Source organism: Lathamus discolor, chromosome W (genome assembly GCF_037157495.1).
Source record: "Lathamus discolor isolate bLatDis1 chromosome W, bLatDis1.hap1, whole genome shotgun sequence".
Classification (NCBI taxonomy): domain Eukaryota; kingdom Metazoa; phylum Chordata; class Aves; order Psittaciformes; family Psittacidae; genus Lathamus; species Lathamus discolor.
In genome coordinates, this window is record NC_088908.1 from 977,855 (window position 1) to 998,051 (window position 20,197).

At 53.7% G+C, this 20,197-nt stretch overlaps 2 protein-coding genes across 12 annotated transcripts in view; both read right to left on the bottom strand.

The window, feature by feature from the left end:
* Positions 1-4,834: 4,834 nt before the first annotated feature.
* On the bottom strand, positions 4,835-9,064 carry LOC136004270 (interleukin-34-like). Of its 4 annotated transcripts, none has more exons than XM_065660623.1 (7): positions 8,978-9,064; positions 8,216-8,399; positions 8,009-8,112; positions 7,608-7,652; positions 7,349-7,522; positions 6,000-6,138; positions 4,835-5,898 (listed from the first exon to the last, which is right to left on the bottom strand). In XM_065660623.1, the coding sequence occupies exons 2-7, from the start codon at positions 8,256-8,258 to the stop codon at positions 5,879-5,881; spliced, it is 525 nt and encodes a 174-aa protein (XP_065516695.1). In that variant the 5' UTR covers positions 8,259-8,399; positions 8,978-9,064; the 3' UTR covers positions 4,835-5,878. The 4 variants fall into 4 exon arrangements, with proteins under 4 accessions (XP_065516695.1, XP_065516692.1, XP_065516694.1 ...); XM_065660620.1 differs by having other exon boundaries at positions 7,608-7,685; XM_065660622.1 differs by having other exon boundaries at positions 7,608-7,685; positions 8,216-8,464; positions 8,978-9,058.
* Positions 9,065-10,546: 1,482 nt separating this feature from the next.
* LOC136004243 (splicing factor 3B subunit 3-like) overlaps positions 10,547-20,197 on the bottom strand; it is an 85,272-nt gene continuing 75,621 nt past the window's right edge. For all 8 annotated transcript variants that reach the window (XM_065660566.1, XM_065660562.1, XM_065660560.1 and 5 more), the window contains one exon: positions 10,547-11,468. In XM_065660566.1, the coding sequence (XP_065516638.1) occupies positions 11,328-11,468 (141 nt within the window). In that variant the 3' untranslated portion in view covers positions 10,547-11,327. The remainder of the gene's footprint in view (positions 11,469-20,197) is intronic.

Genomic DNA, 20,197 nt, shown 5'->3' on the forward strand with positions numbered 1-20,197 from the left:
TGAGGTGAGTAGCTTGAGAGAGGACGCCTGCAACACCGGAGCGGAGAGGGGAGAGATCAGCGTCCAGGAGCCTCACCTCAGAGCGACAAGAGCCACTGAGGAGGGAGCCTCAAGTCCTCAACAGGACTTGCCCAGGACTCGGAAGCTCAGCTCCCGCGAGGGGCTGACTCACAGGGGGCGGAGCCAGGAGGAGTGGCACCAGCTGGGAGTGGCTAAAAAACCTTCCCAGGGAGCGCGGCGAACAGAGCCGGCAAACAGAGAGCGTCGAGGCAGAGGGGCGAGGCAGTTTGCGCGGCAGTTCGCGCGGGCAGGCGAGCGGGCAGGGAAGCGTTCCAACCGCCTCATCGAGAGGACTCGCCTGGAGTACAGGAGGGGGAAGGAGTGCTGAGGGACGTAGACGGATTGATTGACCAGATAGATCATGGTTACAACACGATCGAAAGCTGTAGTGAGCACTAATGTGGGTATCCAGACTGAGCCTTCCTGCAGACATGCAGCTGTGCAGGTCTCTGGCTGCAGCGAATGCCTGAGCCTGGCACTTGTATTGGAGGGAGCCAGTGACACTGCTTGTGTTCGCTGTGAGCAAATAAATGACCTGCTCAGGCAGGTGGCTGAACTGAGGGAGGAGGTAGAAAGGTTGAGAGCCATTAGAGAGTGTGAAAGTGAAATAGATTGGTGGAACCGCACCCTAAGGCAAGGGCAGAGGGAAGTGGTTCAACAAGATATGGATCCCCTTCCCTCCTACCATCAGACAGAAGGAGAGAGCTTAATGGACAAGGATGGATGGAGGGAGGTTCCTCCTCGGAGAGGTAAGCGAAAACCCTCACAATCCCTTCCTCCCTCCCAGTTGCCCTTGAATAACAGGTACGAGGTCTTGGAAATTCAGGGCCAGGTGAATGGAGATGGTGAGGCAAATCTATCTAGTGAGTCACCCAGGGCTAGTCACTCACCCACATACCTCAGAACTTCTACAACCAAGAAGAAAAGAAGAGTAATTGTGGTGGGTGACTCCCTTCTGAGGGGAACAGAAGGGCCCATTTGTCGACCGGATCCACCCCACAGGGAGGTCTGCTGCCTGCCTGGGGCTCGGATTAGAGATGTTAAAAAGAAGCTCTCTGAACTGGTGCAGCCGTCTGACTACTACCCGCTGCTGGTTTTTCAGGTTGGCAGTGACGAAATTATTACGAGGAACGTAAGGGCGATGAAGAGAGACTACAGGGCCCTGGGACGGCTGGTTAAAGGGTCTGGAGCGCAAGTGGTGTTTGCCTCCATACCTGTTGCAAGCGAGGGTGAAGGGATATATAAGAAGACTCTGCAGGTTAATGTATGGCTACGTGACTGGTGCCAAAGGCAGGGGTTTGGGTTTTTCAGTCACGGGCTGCTGTATGGGACACCTGGTTTGCTGGTGACAGGCGGGATACACCAGTCCCAGAGAAGAAAAAGGGTTTTGGGGCAGGAGTTAGCAGGGCTTATTGACAGGGCTTTAAACTAGTTAGGAAGGGGGGAGGGGATTTAACTGGGCCTGTTGGGGACAAGCCCAAGAGGAACATGCTAGGGATTGAAGGATGGCGGGCTAAGGAGGACTATCAATCTCTTGTTTCACTTGTGGGAAAGGATAGCTTTTTAGACCCTGTCCCACAGGGGAAAAAGGGTACTAGGACTGGCTCCCTGAAATGCCTGTACACCAATGCACGCAGCATGGGGAATAAACAGGAGGAGTTAGAAGTCTGTGTGCGGGCTAAAGGTTATGATCTAGTGGCGATTACAGAGACATGGTGGGACAGTTCACATGACTGGAATGTGGTCATGGATGGCTATGTCCTTTTTAGGAAAGATAGGTCAGCAAAGCGAGGTGGTGGAGTTGCTCTTTACGTGAGAGAGCAACTAGAATGTATTGAGTTCTGTCCGGGGTCGGATGAGGAGCAAGTGGAATGTCTGTGGGTACGAATCAAGGGGCTGACTGGCACGGGTGATACAGTTGTGGGGGTCTATTACAGACCTCCTGATCAGGACGAAGGAGTTGATGAGGCTTTCTACAGGCAACTGGAAGTAGCCTCGCGACTACATACCTTAGTCGTCGTGGGGGACTTTAATTACCCCGATATTTGCTGGAAGACTCACACAGCCAGTCATTCACAGTCTAGGAGGTTCCTCGAGTGCATTGATGATAATTTCTTAATGCAAATGGTGGACGTACCAACTAGGGGAGCAGCGCTGCTAGATTTAGTACTCGCCAGCAAGGAGGGTTTGGTCGAAGTGGTGACGGTCAATGGCAGCCTTGGCTGCAGTGACCATGAGATGGTGGAGTTTAGGATCCTGTGTGGGAGGAATAGAATACCTAGCAAAGCCACAGTTCTGGATTTCCGAAGGGCCAACTTTGGCCTCTTCAGTCAACTGCTAAGGGAAGTCTCCTGGGAAAGTGTACTAGGCGGTAAAGGGGCTCAAGATAGTTGGTTAGCATTCAAGGACCGCTTCTTCCAAGCTCAGGATCGGAGCGTCCCAATGAGTAGGAAGTCAAGTAAGGGATCTAGGAGACCGGCGTGGTTAAACAAGGAGCTGCTGGGCAAACTCAAGTGGAAAAGGAGAATCTATGGATTATGGAAGGAGGGGCTGGCCGCTTGGGAGGAATATAGGACAGTTGTTAGAGGATGTAGGGAGGCAATTAGGACAGCTAAGGCCTCCTTGGAACTCAATCTTGCTAGTCGGGTTAAAGACAATAGAAAGGGCTTCTTCAAATACATAGCAAATAAAACTAACACAAGAGGCAATATAGGCCCACTGCTGAACGAAGTGGGTACCCTGGAGACAGAGGATATAAAGAAGGCAGAGGTGCTGAATGCCTTCTTTGCCTCTGTCTTTACTCCTGCAGACTCTCCCCGAGGGCCCCGGATTTCTATAGCCCCAGAAGGAGTCAGGACAAAGGAGGAGTTTGCTTTGGTAGATGAGGATTGGGTTAGGGATCAGCTATGCAAACTGGACATCTGTAAATCGATGGGTCCGGATGGAATGCACCCACGGGTGCTGAGGGAGCTGGCGGAGGTCATTGCTAGGCCACTTTCCATCATCTTTGGTAAGTCGTGGGAAACGGGCGAGGTGCCTGAGGATTGGCGGATGGCAAAGGTCACACCAATCTATAAGAAGGGCAAGAAGGAGGACCCGGGTAATTATAGACCGGTCAGCCTTACCTCCATCCCTGGAAAGGTGATGGAACAACTTATTCTTGACTCCATCACTAGGCATATCAAGGATGAGGGGGTCATTAAGAACAGCCAACATGGTTTTATGAGGGGGAAGTCATGTATGACCAACCTTATAGCCTTCTATGAGGAAGTGACTAGGTGGAGGGATGATGGTAGAGCGGTAGATGTAGTTTTTCTTGATTTCAGTAAGGCATTTGATACTGTCTCCCACAGCATCCTCATAGATAAGCTAAGGAAGTGTGGGCTTGACGATCAAGTAGTGAGGTGGATCGAGAACTGGTTGAAAGGAAGAAGGCAGAGAGTTGTGGTCAATGGCGCAGAATCTAGCTGGAGGTCTGTGACTAGTGGAGTTCCTCAGGGGTCGGTGCTGGGACCGGTGCTGTTTAATATTTTCATCAATGACCTGGATGAGGGAACTGAGTGCACCCTCAGCAAGTTTGCTGATGACACAAAACTGGGAGGAGTGGCTGACACACCAGAGGACTGTGCTGCCATTCAGCGAGACCTGGACAGGCTGGAGAGTTGGGCGGGGAGAAACTTGATGAAATTTAACAAGGGCAAGTGTAGAGTCTTGCATCTGGGGAAGAACAACCCCATGTACCAGTACAGGTTGGGGGTTGACCTGCTGGAAAGTAGTGAAGGGGAAAGGGACCTGGGGGTCCTGGTGGATAGGAGGATGACCATGAGCCAGCAATGTGCTCTTGTGGCCAAGAAGGCAAATGGCATCTTAGGGTGCATTAGAAAGGGAGTGGTTAGTAGGTCAAGAGAGGTTCTCCTCCCCCTCTACTCAGCCTTGGTGAGGCCGCATCTGGAATATTGTGTCCAGTTCTGGGCCCCTCAATTCAAGAAGGACAGGGAATTGCTTGAAGGAGTCCAGCGCAGAGCCACAAAGATGATTAAGGGAGTGGAACATCTCCCTTATGAGGAGAGGCTGAGGGAGCTGGGTCTCTTTAGCTTGGAGAAGAGGAGACTGAGGGGTGACCTCATCAATGTTTACAAATATGTAAAGGGTAGGTGTCAGGATGATGGAGCTAAGCTTTTTTCAGTGATATCCAGTGATAGGACAAGGGGCAATGGGTGTAAACTGGAGCATAGGAAGTTCCACGTTAACATCAGGAAGAACTTCTTTACTGTAAGAGTGACAGAGCACTGGAACAGGTTGCCCAGGGGGGTTGTGGAGTCTCCTACACTGGAGATATTCAAGGCCCACCTGGACAAGTTCCTGTGTGATGTACTGTAGGTTACCCTGCTCTTGCAGGGGGGTTGGACTAGATGATCTTTTTAGGTCCCTTCCAACCCTTGGGATTCTGTGATTCTGTGATTCTGTATGCCCAGGGACTATATAAGGACAGCTTGTGGAGCAACAGAGAGACACACGTTAGGAGGAGCTATCCTCCGTGTCTCCCGGTGCCGCAATAAAGAATACCTGCTTGTCAGCTTGAAAACTTTGTTGGCAAGTTTGTTCCTGGAGTTTTCTCCGAATCAATCTGACACCCCAGGAGAAGGTAGGGAGGGTGCTGGGTGAGAGGCAAAGGGGGAGCAGCTCCAGAATGGGCTGGGAAACACAGCACCTGGGGGTGCCACCTTCCCCACCAGGCTTTGGGGGGCTGAGCATCAGCATCCTGCACTATGACTAGCATGGAAAAATACATATGTTTATTTAATTGGTTTTCTCCTCTTGGCATAGAAGGGATGGGGAGTGCTGGGGTCTGGGGAGTGCCTGCAGCCCACTCATGCTGGGAGCATTACTTCCAGGGTCCTTTGAAGCTGCTGAGCTCAGCTGGGTGCAGAGAAGCAGTGACTCACCCCATATCTCTCCCACCGGGGGCTTGTCAGAACCTGTGGCCATGTCACACAGGGCCACCTAGTTTCCACCCCAGCACAGCATGGGGCCATCGTCGTGGTGAGCTCCCCCTCACACCTGACCCCTCCACTCCTTTCTCTGTGTAGAAGAACACATTGCATCCGCTCATGCTGCAGTGCCCACAGCCTCATCTGCATGCTCTCATAGGCCTGTAAGCATAAGCAGCTGGCAGCCAGAAATACACCAGTTAAAGTCTCTAATAGATGATTAAGGTAATTAATGAAGCTGGAAAGGGGGAGGCAGCTGGCCGGCCCTCAGCCCCTCTGGAACACTGCCTGCACTGCACCGCCAAGCACAACAAACAAATCCAGATATTTTCTTGCAAGGAAGTGGCCAGGGCTGATGGAGGCAGCTTGGCAAGCGGTGACTCTGGAGGTCCCTGTGTCAGAGGAATATCTCCCCTGCAAAGCTAAGAAGGGGACTGACACCCCAAAAGAGGAGGCAGTGGAGGCAGCTGGGGTTGTTCTCTGCCGGTCCTTTATTTTGGTTGAGGTTGGAGGATCCTGGAATCTGGCTGGAAGCTGAGATGCAATACTAGAGAATTAACTGCTATTTAATGAAAGCTGAGGAAAATACAAACTGAGAGGAATAGGGCAATGTCCAAGTCCCCCCAGCCTGCACCTATGCAGAAGGTTCCTGGCATTTCAGATGGGGTCAACCCCATGGCTGTGCGTAGTCCCATGGTCCTGGAAGGGGTGGCATTTTCCCCTTCCTTGGGACCCCCCCAAGGGTCTCTGCTGGGGGAGCACAGCAGAGGCAACATCCCAGGCTCCAGGGCAAGGAGAAGGCATCAAGCAAGGGGTCTTCTGCGATGTTAGGTGGACTCCCACCAACCTGGGCAAAAGGGACAGGCATTACAAGGTGGGACAGGACCTCAAAACATGCCACCCTCCATTCCCCAAGGTCTGTGTCATCCCCCCCAAGTCCCCACTCACAGGGTGCCCTGTAAAGCATCCGCATGACCTTGAGGCAGTTGTCCAGCAGTGCCTTGGGGCGTACTGCCTTCCTCCGGCTCTCCATGCCTGCACTGTGGATCAGCTTCACCAGGTCAGCCACCACCACCTCCACGTCTGTCTGCAGGGACAGGTCATTGGAACATCACCATGGTCCCCACCCAGGGACACTGGGCTGCAAAAGCTGCAGCTGTTGCATTGGTCAGGAATCAAACCCAGGCCTCCCACACAGCAGGCAAGACTTATACCACTGAACCACCAATGCCAAATGTGGAACAGCCCACACATCTGACCCATGGCCCCCACAAACCCAGCAGCAGTGGTTGCAGTAAGGACAGGCACTGCTGGCTAGTACACACCACCCCCCCCACCCCCCCCCCCCCCACCCATAGAGAGAGGGCCCCAACAGACAGCTCAGATACTGCCAGGGCTCCAGCCACGGGACCACCTCTTCCTGCTGCCTCACACCACCTCCAACAAGGGGAGGTTGTCAGTAGCTTTCAGAGTTAACAGCAGAATAAGAAAATCTTGGAGGGGCTGCAAAACCTGTGCCATAGCACAGGACAACTCAGATACACTTCCAGTTCACCCTGCAGACCCAGCTATGACAGGCCACCACCACCCAGCAGCCACAGGCAACTGCCCCTGGGATGTGGCAGTGCCTCCCAACCACAAGCAGCCTAATCATCCTGGACCCACAGACTTTCAGGGCCACCAAGCCAGGGCCCATCACTGCCCTGAGCCAGGGGCTCCAACTGCCACCATCCCAGGGCCCCTCACTGCCACCAAGCCCTGAGCATCTCCCTGTCACAGGAATCAAAAAGAGCCCTGTCAGCACCATGCACCCACACCAGAGCACCTGGACAGTGCCATGGTGATGGTACCCCTGGGTGCCAAACGTGCCCCAGGGAAAACCCCTGGACACTCCGGAAGGCTGCAAAAGCTACAGCTGTTGCATTGGCCAGGAATCAAATCCAGGTCTCCTGTGTTGCAGGCAGGAATTCTGCCACTGAATCACCAATGCCAGATGTTGGGCATCCCTGGGTGCTGTCCCATGGCCCTGCACCCCAGGTGCCAACTTCTGTCCCCAGCAGCCCATCCATGCCAGCTCTCCAAGACCCCCATGCAGGGAGGGGGTGTTCACACCCGTGGGTGCATGTCCCCACAGCGCACGTTGTGTGTGCATGTATACCACACCCGTGCCCATGTACCATGCATGCCTGTGTGCACAGGCACCAGGTGCACCCAGCACCCCCACAAGGGGTGTGTAAGGCCACATGTGAGTGTGTGGATAGAGCTGGGGTGCTGGGGGGGACCCAGGGTCTCCCTACCTGCCAGTACTTGCTGTACTCCTTGCCCAGGGCATCAAAGAGCTGGCAGAGCTCCTGTGTGTACTTCCAGGACGGGTGCTTCTCCGGCAGCACCTCATGGATCCTCAGAACGGCCTGGGAGCTGACATGGAACCAGAGGTACTGCAGTGCCACCTCTGACACTGTCCTATTGCGCTGGGGGCAAGAGGGTGGCCCAAGTGAGCCCTTGAGGGCTGCTGGAGTGTTCCCATCATGGGGCCATCCCCCGCCACTGTCTTACCAGACGGGTGATGTTGGAGGGCCTCAGCACCTCCTCATACTGGACCTGGACCGTGTAATCGATGGGGAAATAGTGTTTCTGGAAAGGTGGAGAAGAGCTCAGGGGCTGCAGCAGGGTGATGGGGACATCCCTGCCAGCCCCAGCGTGACACCAGGGAACTGGTGCAAAAGCTCTTTGACATGGTCAACCCTGGAGATGCACCAGCAGAAGCAGCTCAGCACCATTGGCACATGTTCCTGGTAGAAAAGCTACCCCCAGCACCATCACTGCAGCAGTGAATGCTGCCTCCCATGACCCTTTCACCCCTGGAGCAAACCGGGGCTCTGCAATGCCATGTGTCCCTTCCACCACCACCACCACCCCCCCCCCCCCCCCCCCCCCCCCCCAAAATTGGAGATTACCATGTACTGCAGGCGCATCTCGTACTGCAGCTTGTCCTGGAGCAGGTGGGTGAGCTCGCATTCACCCAGTGCAGTGGCCTCCACTCCCAGCACAGCCAGGACCCCTGGGGCAGCCAAAAGCAAGGGGTGTCAGCCCCCCACCCTGGGGACACCCTCTGTGGTGACCCCTGAGGCCACCCCCTATCCCTGTCCCCAAGCTGTACTCACACAGGATGGCCGTGTAGCCCTGCTGCATGTTGACAGTGGCCATCGGCGGAGCCCTGGGCTGCTCCTACATGGCCGGGACTCACAGGGAGCCTCCTGGGTAGCACTGTGTGTGGCGGAGGGGACGAGGAACGGGCACAGGCCTCGGGTACTAGGCTGCTCTCCGGTAACCCCGGGCGGTTGTCCCCTGCCATGGATGAGGGGTTAATTTCCTTTCCTGGCCGTCCCCGATGGCTTCTCCTCTTTGGCTGTCTGCGGGGAGGCAGCAGGTCCCGAGGCCATCGCAGGGTGCCGGCAGGGATGTGCTCCGGGAAGGGGGGGGGGAGGGGGCTGTGCGCAGGGCCCCCGCTGCACTGCAAGAAGGGATCTGGGGGAAGAGAGCCCCGGCTGCAGCCCCAGGGAGGGCACCGGCTCCAGTGGTCGTGGAGCCCTGGGTGCCTGTGTCCCACCACCTGGGGGCAGGGCTGCCCCCGGTGCCACACACACACAGAGCCCAGCCCCGTTATCCCAGCAATGAGTTCGTCCGGCCTCAGCAGGAGCTCAGCTAAGGAGCGCTGGGGGACGGGGCTGGCTAAGTGGACACCCCGTGCTGTGTCCCCACAGGATGTCCTGCATCCTCCGCAGCGCGGCCCCACGCGGCCGGTCATTGTGTCCCCACGCAACGTGGCCCGCACAGGAAGACCCCTACTGTGTCCCTCCACAAAGTGAGCCCCTCACGCGCCCCCGCCCCGCGTCCCTGGACAGGGGGGCTCCCCGCACACCCACCTGGCCCGGCGCGGGGGACACCGGGCGTTGGACGCGTATCCCCGCGGGCGGCAGCAACAGGGCCGTGCCCGCGCTTCCCGGGAGGTGGGCGGGGGGAGGTGGCGACGGGAGCGGGCGGGCAGGGATCGAACGACCGCCCCGCCCCGCCCGCGGGGGGGGGGTGCCCGGGGAGTGCGGCTAGACCGGGTGGGTGCCCACGGGGGAGCTCGGACGAACCTCCTGAGCTCTCCCCTATCCTTGGGGTGCTTCGGCTGCCCTGCTGGATGCCCCTGGGGTGCTCAGCTAACCCTCCTGGGTGTCCCCAGGGTGCTCGGCTCACACTGTTGGGGGCCCCTGGGGTGCTTGGCTAACAACCCTGCAACCTGCTCCTCCTGATGACTGTCACTCCAGCCCACAAGAGGCCCGTGGAAGAGGGCACTCAGGGCTGACAGGCATCCAGGGGGTCAGGGAAGATAAATCAGCTATCAAAGAGCAGGTCAGCACTCCCAGGGAAACCGTGGGAAGGAATGCACTTCTGCAAGCAAGGAGAGCCTGCTGGATTCCCCTGATGCCAAGTCAGGGCCACCACAGCCACACTCCTGCCAAGCATCCCCCAGGCCCTCCCAGCTCCGCATTGGGGCAAGATGCTCAGCTCCAGCAGGGAAGAAGTTGGTCCAGCTCGGTGTCCACAGGGATTTTGTCCACATCTGCTGCAAGCAATAGAGCAAACCATTTAATAGCATTCCATGCCCATGTAGTCATCAGCTTGGCAGCCAGGATGGGTTGATGAAGAGAAGGGAGTGCTCAGAGATGCACTGCATGCTGCTGGAAGAGGCTTGCCTTCCTTGGCTGTGCCAGGCTGGAAGTCATGGCAGGTGTGAGCCCAGGGAAAACAGCCCCTGGCACATGGCTCCAGGAGCTTCACTCCACCTTGTCACCCAGCACCCTGCGGCTGTGCAGGGGCCCAGGGATGGAAGAGAGCCCTTGGCTGGGAGAAGCCCCCTGCTCCCCAGGGAGTCTGCTGGGACCTGAGCTTGGAGCCCCACACACAAAGGGGGCTGCCCCTTGCTCCAGAGGCAGGTTATTTACTTACACAGGACCAGCCAAGGAAGCAAACCAGTTTGGAACCAGACTGAAGACAAAACTGAGAGGCACCTGCTGTGTGGTTGGCAAGCATTTGCAGCCAGATAGTGCATGGCAGGAAGACACGCCTTCCCCTGCCATCATGGCAGCCAGCTGCTCCTCCCAGAGCTGCAGCCCTGCCCTGGAAGGGCTGGAAAAACAATAGTGGGAGGAAAGACCTTTCCCTCTCACCCTTTCTCCACATACCCCACTTTGTGCATGTCCAGGCATAAAGTGGTGCTGGACAGCAGCATCTCTGGCTGCAGGACATGCTGCTGGGCTCAGGACCAGCTCCAGGCAGAGCAGGCAGGGAAGGGGAGCAGGGCTCATGGTCTGATACCTGCAGGGCTGCAGCACAACTCCAGCACGCAGGCAGGGCGCAGGGCACAGATGTTTCTGTACTTCTGCACCCCTCCTGCTGCCAACCAGGTCAGGATAGCTGCTGCAAAGGAGAGAAGAACCCCAGGGTCAGGCTTGTAAAAAACCAGGCTTTTATTCTTCATGTGCTGCTCTCAGTCACAGCTTGGAGACACTGCTCTTGCCAAAGTTATTATGAAACAAATCAAGTCCCAGACTCAGGCCTCACTCTTCCCCACCCCCAAGAGTCAACATTGTACAAAACTCTATTTACAGGGAACACAGTCAGAAATGGCAAGTCCAAAAAAAAATCTCTCACAATTCAGAAGAGAATATTCAAGACAAGTATGATAGCTACACCCTCCACACAGCCAAGCTTCCCACCAGCTGCTCCCAGGGCTAGTGGAAGAAGAGACTTTCTCACCACCGACTATTGAACAGAGCCTGGCAATCCTGAGTCATGCCACAGCTCTTTCCTTTACCAAAATGCTGGGAAATTGCAAAACCCACTTGATCCTACAAAGGCTCAACTGGATCTGCTCTACAGGGCTTTCTGTGAGGCCAGCACAAGATACCCTCAGGCTCCCCCATCCTAAAAGGAGGCCAAGGAAATGAGGGTGAGGGGTCACCACACACTTCCTTGGGCACTTCCCAAGAGGGAATCTCTGGTCAAAACCAGGATGTTGGGAGCCTTCACAGAAATGGCAGGATGTAGTGGGAGACCTAATATCTGATACTGTATTTACTGGAGTCAAGTTACTTTGAAACATAAACCAAGAGGAGCAAACCAGTATTTAAAAAGGGAAGCAAAGCACACATTCCTCTTCCCAACAGTCCTTGGAAGAACGTCCACAGGAGCCCGAGGAGATGCTCTGCTCCTGTTGGTGGCTGCTCAGAAAGCGTAGCGTGTGCGGATGTCTTCCAGTTTCTTGGACACCTCAGGTGGGGTCCGGTCCAACTCTTCTGCCACATTCTTCTGTTTGTTCAGCTCCATGGAGTTGAACTGCTCACACAGGTCCCCATCAATCACATTCTGGAGGGGCAAAGAGGTGAGCACTGAATCCACACCACACAGAAGCACTGAACCCTGACTAAGCAGGAAAAAATGGCAACAATTTGTTCCCAGGAGCTTCTTAATCCTGTCCTGGAAACAAAACCATGCTCAGTGACCTCATCTGCTGAATAGCAGCAGTTAGCAACAAATTAATTACTGGCCAGCTTGATTAACAAAGGAGTGTCCTGGGTTTACCAGGAGCCGTTTTGCCCCTTCTTAGTAACTGGTGCAAGCTCTGTGTTTTGACTTCCAGCCTGGGCAGAGAGCTGATAACACCGATTGTTTTTAATTGTTGCTAAGTAATGTTTATTCTGGCCAAGGACTCTGTGAGCCTCATGCTCTGCCGGGGACAAGGGAGGCCGTGAGGAAGCAGAGACAGGACACCCGACCCAAACTGACCAAAGAGGTATTCCATACCACAGCACGGCATGCCCAGGATGTAACTGGGAGTGACCCGGAAGGGCAGGCTCTCTCTTCGGGGGGGTCGAACTCGTTCGGCGGTGGTATCGTATTCTCTTGTTATTTTCTCTTATCAATATTATCATTGGCGGTAGCAGCAGTGATTTGTGTTATACCTTAGTTACTGGGTTGTTCTTATCTCAACCCGTGGGAGTTACATTCTCCTGATTCTCCTCCCCATCCCTCTGGGAGTGGGGAGGGTCGGGGGGGGGGGTGAGTGGACGACCTGTGTGGATTGGTTTAAACCACGACAGTTCTTTTTGGCGCCCAACGTGGGGCACGAAGGGTTGAGATAACGACAGATCTGACCGGATTAATAGTCACTCGTCACAATGCTGATTTATTGGCTCTCAAAGCTGTTCCTCTGGGTCTCACAGGTTCAGAACTCTGTACATTACATACAGCCGGTATTTGCTGTGGTACTGTTTTTCAAGTGTGGGGCTTGGGCTAAGGTTTTTGTCTCATTGTACTTTATTATAATGACTTGTAATACAATAGAATCATTGATCATGAAACTGATCGGTCTTATGCTCCCAGTGTGGTCACCACCTTTATACTTTGGGAGGTATATAATACAGGTGCTTAGCAATTTCACATCTTTTTTCTCCTTCTCGGGTGGTCAACCTGTGAAGGAAAAGTTCTTTTACCCTCCTAGCCCCCCTCTCAGACCAGCTACAGCATCATTTGAGAGTTTTGAAGTTCTTGAATGGCCTTTTAATATTGTTGAGACCTGTTTCCTGATTGTGATGGGGATTTCCATGTTGGCCCGCATACGGAGTGTGTTTTGCCCACAACCATCTCGTCTGATTTCAAGAGTTAAGCAGAGTCAGGTTTGGGCCTTGTCTGGGGTTAAACGACAATATAGGAGGACCAAGAGATTTTCCCCGGGGCTGGACAGCCATGAGTGGCAGGGTGTGTGGGATAGCATGGGCAAGTATCTAGGTCAGTGGGCTCCTCCAGTACTTTGGAATTTCACCACAAAACAAGTGCAAAATCCAGAAGAATTAGTAAAACACTTAAATGAGGTGTGTGGTCAGTCTGGCCATACCAGAGACGGACAAATCACGGCAACGTGCTGGGGCTTGGCCTATGCTTACAGGGCCTTGTTCAACACTATCCAGCACCTTCAAAAGGAAAAAAATGCCCCTGCATCTGAGGGCAAAGCAACAGACAGCATGGCTACCCCAGCTCCAAGTACAGCAGCTACACCATCCTCAGCGACAAGTACAGTCGCTACCCAAACTCTGGCTGCAACAGACAGCACGGCTACCCCAGCTCCAAGCACAGCAGCTACACCATCCTCAGCAACAAGTACAGTTGCTACCCAAACTCTGGCTGCAACAGACAGCACGGCTACCACAGCTCCAAGCACAGCAGCTACACCACCCCCAGCGACAAGTACAGTTGCTACTCAAACCACAGTGAAAATCACTGCAGCTAAACCAGAGGATCAATTTGTACCAATATCGGTTGCCCCTGTAAGCAAGAGAAAAAGCAAAAAGGAGGCAAGAAGGGTGAAGCAAGATGAAGAAACAATGTATTCACCACCTGGTCCAGAATCTGAGGAGGAGTCATCATCGCATGATGACGAAGAAGAAGAAGAGGTGACTTCTCGACCTCGGACCTCAACTGAGCTACGGAATATGCGAAAAGATTTTACCCGTCAACCAGGGGAGCACATCATCACCTGGTTGCTCCGATGCTGGGACAGTGGGGCCGATGGTCACGAACTAGAAGGTAGTGAAGCCAAGCAGCTGGGATCACTTGCTAGAGAAGGGGGAATTGACAAAGCAATTGCAAGAGAGAAAAAGTCCCTCAGTCTTTGGAGGCAGCTCTTGGCAGCTGTGAAAGAAAGGTTTCCATACAAGGATGATGTTATGAGTCGTTCGGCCAAGTGGACTACTTTAGACAAAGGCATCCAGTCTCTGAGGGAATCAGCCATCGTAGAGATGATCTATCACATCAAGCCAAATAATGGGGATGTACCCATAGACCCAGATGAAGTCGAATGTACACGACCCATGTGGCGAAAACTAACACGGAATGCACCGTCATCATATGCCCATTCATTGGCAACAGTAACCTGGAATGACATAGTACCACTGACAGTGGATGAAATGATTCATAAACTCCGAGAGTTCGAAGACAATCTCACCCCTTCCTTCATCTCAGCTGTGGAAAAACTGTCCCAGGATCTCAAACAATTGAGGGACGATCTATCTGATTTATCCAGCTCCTCACGTGTACCAACACACGTCTCAGCTATTAACAAAAGGCGTCCTATTCTTCGAGAGAGAAGATACAGGAGGTATACGCCACGGGCCACCCTATGGTTTTACCTGTGGGATCACGGAGAAGACATGACAAAGTGGGATGGAAAACCTACTTCAGCTTTGGAGGAACGGGTGTGCGAATTGAAGAGGGGAGCAAGGCCCAAGACTCATCATCCCATGAGAGCTGCGGCTTCAGTCTCTGGTGAGCAGGCCCCCAGATGGAGTGGAAGAGCTGACTTTACTCCAGCTCCTGTGATAGCGAAGAATAATCCCTTTCAATATGACTTAAGTGTTCAAAGTTGTGATGACTATTAGAGGGGCCCTGCCTCCAGCCAGGTGGAGGACAGGGACAGTCGTATTTACTGGACTGTGTGGATCAGATGGCCTGGCACATCAGTCCCACAGAAGTATAAGGCTTTAATAGATACCGGTGCACAGTGTACCCTGATGCCATCAAGCTATCAAGGGGTGGAACCCATCTATATTTCTGGAGTGACAGGAGGATCCCAAGAGTTGACTGTACTGGAGGCTGAAATCAGCCTGACTGGGAGGAAGTGGCAAAAGCACCCCATTGTGACTGGTCCAGAGGCTCCATGCATCCTTGGCATAGACTACCTCAGGAGAGGGTACTTCAAAGACCCCAAAGGGTACCGATGGGCTTTTGGTATTGCTGCTCTGGAGACTGAGGAAATTGAGCAGCTGTCCACCGTGCCTGGTCTCTCAGAGGACCTTTCTGTTGTGGGGTTGCTGAAAGCTGAAGAACAACAAGTGCCAATCGCAACCACAACAGTGCACCGGCGGCAATATCGCACCAACCGAGACTCCCTGATTCCTATCCATCAGCTGATTCGTAGACTGGAGAGTCAGGGAGTGATCAGCAGGACCCACTCACCCTTTAATAGCCCCATATGGCCAGTGCGAAAGTCCAACGGAGAGTGGAGACTAACAGTAGACTATCGTGGCCTGAATGAAGTCACACCGCCATTGAGTGCTGCCGTCCCGGACATGCTAGAACTTCAGTATGAATTAGAGTCAAAGGCAGCCAAGTGGTATTCCACGATTGATATTGCCAATGCATTTTTCTCAATTCCTTTGGCAGCAGAGTGCAGGCCACAGTTTGCTTTTACTTGGAGGGGTGTCCAGTTCACTTGGAATCGACTGCCCCAGGGGTGGAAACACAGCCCTACCATCTGCCATGGACTGATCCAGACTGCACTGGAACAGGGGCAAGCTCCAGAACACCTGCAATGCATTGATGACATTATCGTGTGGGGCGATACAGCGGAAGAAGTCTTTGAGAAAGGGAGGAAAATAATCCAAATCCTTCTGAAAGCCGGTTTTGCCATAAAACGGAGTAAGGTCAAGGGACCTGCACAAGAGATTCAATTTTTAGGAATAAAGTGGCAAGACGGACGTCGCCAGATCCCCACAGATGTGATCAACAAGATAACAGCAATGTCTCCACCAACTAATAAGAAAGAAACACAAGCTTTCTTGGGAGCTGTGGGGTTCTGGAGAATGCACATCCCAAATTACTGTTCGATTGTAAGCCCTCTCTATCATGTGACCCGGAAGAAGAATGATTTTAAATGGGGCCCTGAGCAACAACAAGCCTTTGAGCAAATTAAACGTGAGATAGTTCATGCAGTAGCCCTCGGACCAGTCCGGACCGGGCCAGATGTCAAAAATGTACTGTACACCGCAGCTGGGGAGAATGGGCCTACCTGGAGCCTCTGGCAGAAAGCTCCAGGGGAGACTCAAGGTCGACCCCTCGGCTTTTGGAGTAGGGGGTACAAAAGGATCTGAGGGCAGCTATACCCCAACTGAGAAAGAGATACTGGCAGCCTATGAAGGGGTTCGAGCTGCTTCGGAAGTGATTGGCACTGAAGCACAGCTCTTCCTGGCACCCCGGTTGCCCGTACTGGGCTGGATGTTCAAAGGCAGGGTCTCCTCTACACACTATGCAACTGATGCTACATGGAGTAAATGGGCTGCACTAATTACACAACGAGCTCAAATAGGAAATCCCAGTTGTCCAGGCATTCTAGAAGTCTTCATGGAATGGCCAGAGGGCAAAGATTTTGGAATGTCACCAGAGGAGGAGGTGATGCGTGCTGAAGAGGCCCCACCATATAACGAACTGCCAGAAAGAGAAGAACAGTATGCCTTGTTTACTGATGGGTCCTGCCGTACTGTGGGAAAGCATCGGAGATGGAAGGCAGCCGTATGGAGTCCTCGGCGACAAGTTGCAGAAACTGCTGCAGGAGAGGGCGAATCAAGTCAGTTTGCCGAGGTGAAAGCCATCCAGCTGGCCCCGGTCATTGCTGTACGAGAAAAGTGGCCAGTACTTTATCTCTACACTGACTCATGGATGGTGGCAAATGCGCTGTGGGGGTGGTTGCAGCAATGGAAGCAGAGCAACTGGCAACGCAGAGGTAAACCCATCTGGGCTGCTGCACTGTGGCAAGATATCGCTGCCCGCGTGCAGAACCTGGTGGTGAAGGTACGCCATGTAGATGCACACGTACCCAAGAGTCGGGCCACTGAGGAACACCAGAACAACCAACAAGTGGATAAAGCTGCTAAGATTGAAGTGGCTCAGATGGACTTAGACTGGCAACATAAAGGTGAATTATTTTTGGCCCGGTGGGCCCATGACACTTCAGGTCATCAGGGCAGAGATGCAACATATAGATGGGCCCATGACTGAGGGGTGGACTTAACAATGGACACTATTGCCCAGGTGTCGTGGTTTAAACCCAACCACAAACCTCTTTTACTCACTCCCCCCCCTTCTTGCCCTCCCCCCTGCTCCTGGAGGGATGGAGAGGAGAATCAAAAAGAATGCAACTCCCACGGGTTGAGATAAGAACAGATTAGTAACTAAGGTATAACATAGATCACTACTGCTACCACCAATAATAATAATGATAAAGGAAATAACAAGAGGAAAGAATACAACACCTTAACACCAGCCGACCAATAACTCGCCCCACTCCCCCCAGCCGAGCACCGACCGATACCTCCTCCAACCCTGCAGTCCCTCCCTTCCGGGTAACTCCAAGTTACATCCTGGGCATGACGTGCTGTGGTATGGAATACCTCTTTGGTCAGTTTGGGTCAGGTGTCCTGTCTCTGCTCCCTCCCGGCCTCCCCTCCTCCCTGGCAGAGCGTGAGGCTCAGAAAGTCCTTGGCCACACCAAACATTCGAGCAGCAACTGAAAACATCGGCGTTATCACCACTGCTCCAAGGCCAAAAGATCAAAACACAGCACTGTACTAGCTCCTAAGAAGGAGAAAAATGACTGCTGCTGCTCAAAACCAGGACATTATCCACCCCTTATTCCATACCATTCACGTCATGCTCAGATCCCACATCTTCAATATGCCATCACTCTTACATATATATATACATCTACATATACACAGAGAAAAAGATCATTTCTTAGTGCATGGACCTATAAAGCTGCTGAGTCCATTCGGTCCATGATGTCAGGCTCCATCTCTTGTTACAGTCTCTCAGAGCAGGAGAGGCTGTGTGCAGTGTTCACACTCGTGAATAACCTGGGCAATAGTGCCCATTGCTAAGTCCACCCCTCGATCATGAGTCCATCTCTATGTTGCATCTCTGCCCTGATGGCCTGAAGTGTCATGGCCCACCAGGCTCGAAATAATTCACTGTCCCCTTCAGCAGTTTCTGCAGCTTGTTGTCGGGACTCCATACAGATGCTTTCCATCTCCAATGCTTCCAAAGCACTGGAGGGGCCCAGTGGACCAGGTGCTCGCTCATACTGTCCCACACACACTGCCACTCATGGCTGTCCAGCCTTGGGGAAGATCTCTTGTTCCTCCCATATTGTTGTCTAACCCCAAACAAGAAGCAAACCTGACTCTGCTTGACTTCTGAGATCAGACAAAATGGCCGTGGGTAGAACCCCCTCTGTGTGTGTGCCAGCATGCTGATCCCCATCACAACCAGCAGGCAGGTCCCAAGGGTACCCAGAGGCCATTCGAACCCTTCAGAACTCTCCAATGACGCTGCTGTACTTGTCCCTGGGGCTGGTGCAGCTGCTGTGCTTGCCGGCTCTCCCACCACCTGCTTCTCTTTCCCTGGGTGCAGCTCTTCCTCCTCTGCCCTGCTGGGAAATGCTGCCTGGGCTCCTGCATCCTCCTGGGGCTCGGTGGGCGGCTTCCGAGGGACGCTCTCGGCCGCCACGAGGCTCGGCTCCTCCGCGGGGCTGGGCTCCTCCGCGGGGCTCGGCTCCTCGGCCGCCTCCTCCCGCTGCTCAGCAGCCGCCTTCCTCCCGGCCTCGGGCCCCGCTCCCGCCGCCGCCTGGTCCCCGGGGCCGCTCTCCCGGGCCGCTTCGGCCGCCGCCGGCTCCCGGGGCCGCTCCCCCTCGGCTCCCCGCAGCTTCACAAAGACAGAGGCGAGGACAAGGGCCAGGGCGGTGAAGAGCAGCGGGACGGCCGGGTACAAGTCCACGGCCACGTCCGTCCCTCCCTGCTGCTGGAGCCCACCCGTATTACAAGCCATTGCCATAAAGTACAGTGAAACAAGAACCTTAGCCCAAGCCCCACACTTGATAAACACTAACACAGGGAATACCGGCTCTAAGTAATGTACTACATTCTGAAGCTCTGAGAGCAAGAGAAGCAACTTTGAGAGCCAATAAATCAGCACTGTGAAGACTATTAATCTGATCATCTCCGTCGTTATCTCAACCCTTCGTGCCCCACGTTGGGCGCCAAAAAGAACTGTCGTGGTTTAAACCCAACCACAAACCTCTTTTACTCACTCCCCCCCTTCTTGCCCTCCCCCTGCTCCTGGAGGGACGGAGAGGAGAATCAAAAAGAATGCAACTCCCACGGGTTGAGATAAGAACAGATTAGTAACTAAGGTATAACACAAATCACTACTGCTACCACCAATAATAATAATGATAAAGGAAATAACAAGGGAAAAGAATACAACACCTCAACACCAGCCGACCAATAACTCGCCCCACTCCCCCCAGCCGAGCACCGACCGATACCTCCTCCAACCCTGCAGTCCCTCCCTTCCGGGTCACTCCAAGTTACATCCTGGGCATGACGTGCTGTGGTATGGAATACCTCTTTGGCTAGCTTGGGTCAGGTGTCCTGTCTCTGCTCCCTCCCAGCCTCCCCTCCTCCCTGGCAGAGCGTGAGGCTCAGAAAGTCCTTGGCCACACCAAACATTCGAGCAGCAACTGAAAACATCGCCGTTATCAGCACTGTTCCCAGGCCAAAAGATCAAAACACAGCACTGTACTAGCTCCTAAGAAGGAGAAAAATGACTGCTGCTGCTCAAAACCAGGACACCAGGTTATTCATGAGTGTGAAACATGTGCTGCAATTAAACAAGCCAAACGGTTAAAGCCTCTCTGGTATGGAGGATGATGGCTGAAGTACAAATATGGGGAGGCCTGGCAGATTGACTATATCACACTCCCACCAACCCGCCAAGGCAAGCGCCATGTGCTTACCATGGTGGAAGCAACCTCCGGATGGCTGGAAACATACGCTGTGCCCCACGCCACTGCCCAGAACACTATCCTGGGCCTTGAGAAACAGATTTTGTGGCGACACGGCACCCCAGAGAGAACTGAGTCAGACAATGGGACTCATTTCCGGAATAACCTTATAGACACTTGGGCCAAAGAGCATGGCATTGAGTGGGTATATCACATCCCTTACCATGCACCAGCCTCTGGGAAAATCGAAGGGTACAATGGGCTGTTAAAAACCACACTGAGAGCAATGGGTGGGGGAACTTTCAAGCATTGGGATACACACTTACCAAAGGCCACCTGGTTGGTTAACACCAGAGGATCTGCCAACAGGGCTGGCCCAGCCCAGTCAGAACTTTTACATATTGTAGAGGGGGACAAAGTTCCTGTGGTGCACATGAAGAGTTTGTTGGGGAACAGTCTGGGTTATTCCTGCTTCAGGTAAAGG

Bases quoted from the DNA above. Each gene is read 5' to 3' on its own strand.
- LOC136004270 (XM_065660620.1), bottom strand. From the start codon at position 8,258: ATGGCCACTGTCAACATGCAGCAGGGCTACACGGCCATCCTGT. The intron at 6,139-7,348 runs GTAGGGAGACCC...CTGTCCCTGCAG, and splicing joins AGTACAGCAAGTACTGGCAG to ACAGACGTGGAGGTGGTGGT. The intron at 5,899-5,999 runs GTGAGTGGGGAC...CCTTTTGCCCAG, and splicing joins GATGCTTTACAGGGCACCCT to GTTGGTGGGAGTCCACCTAA.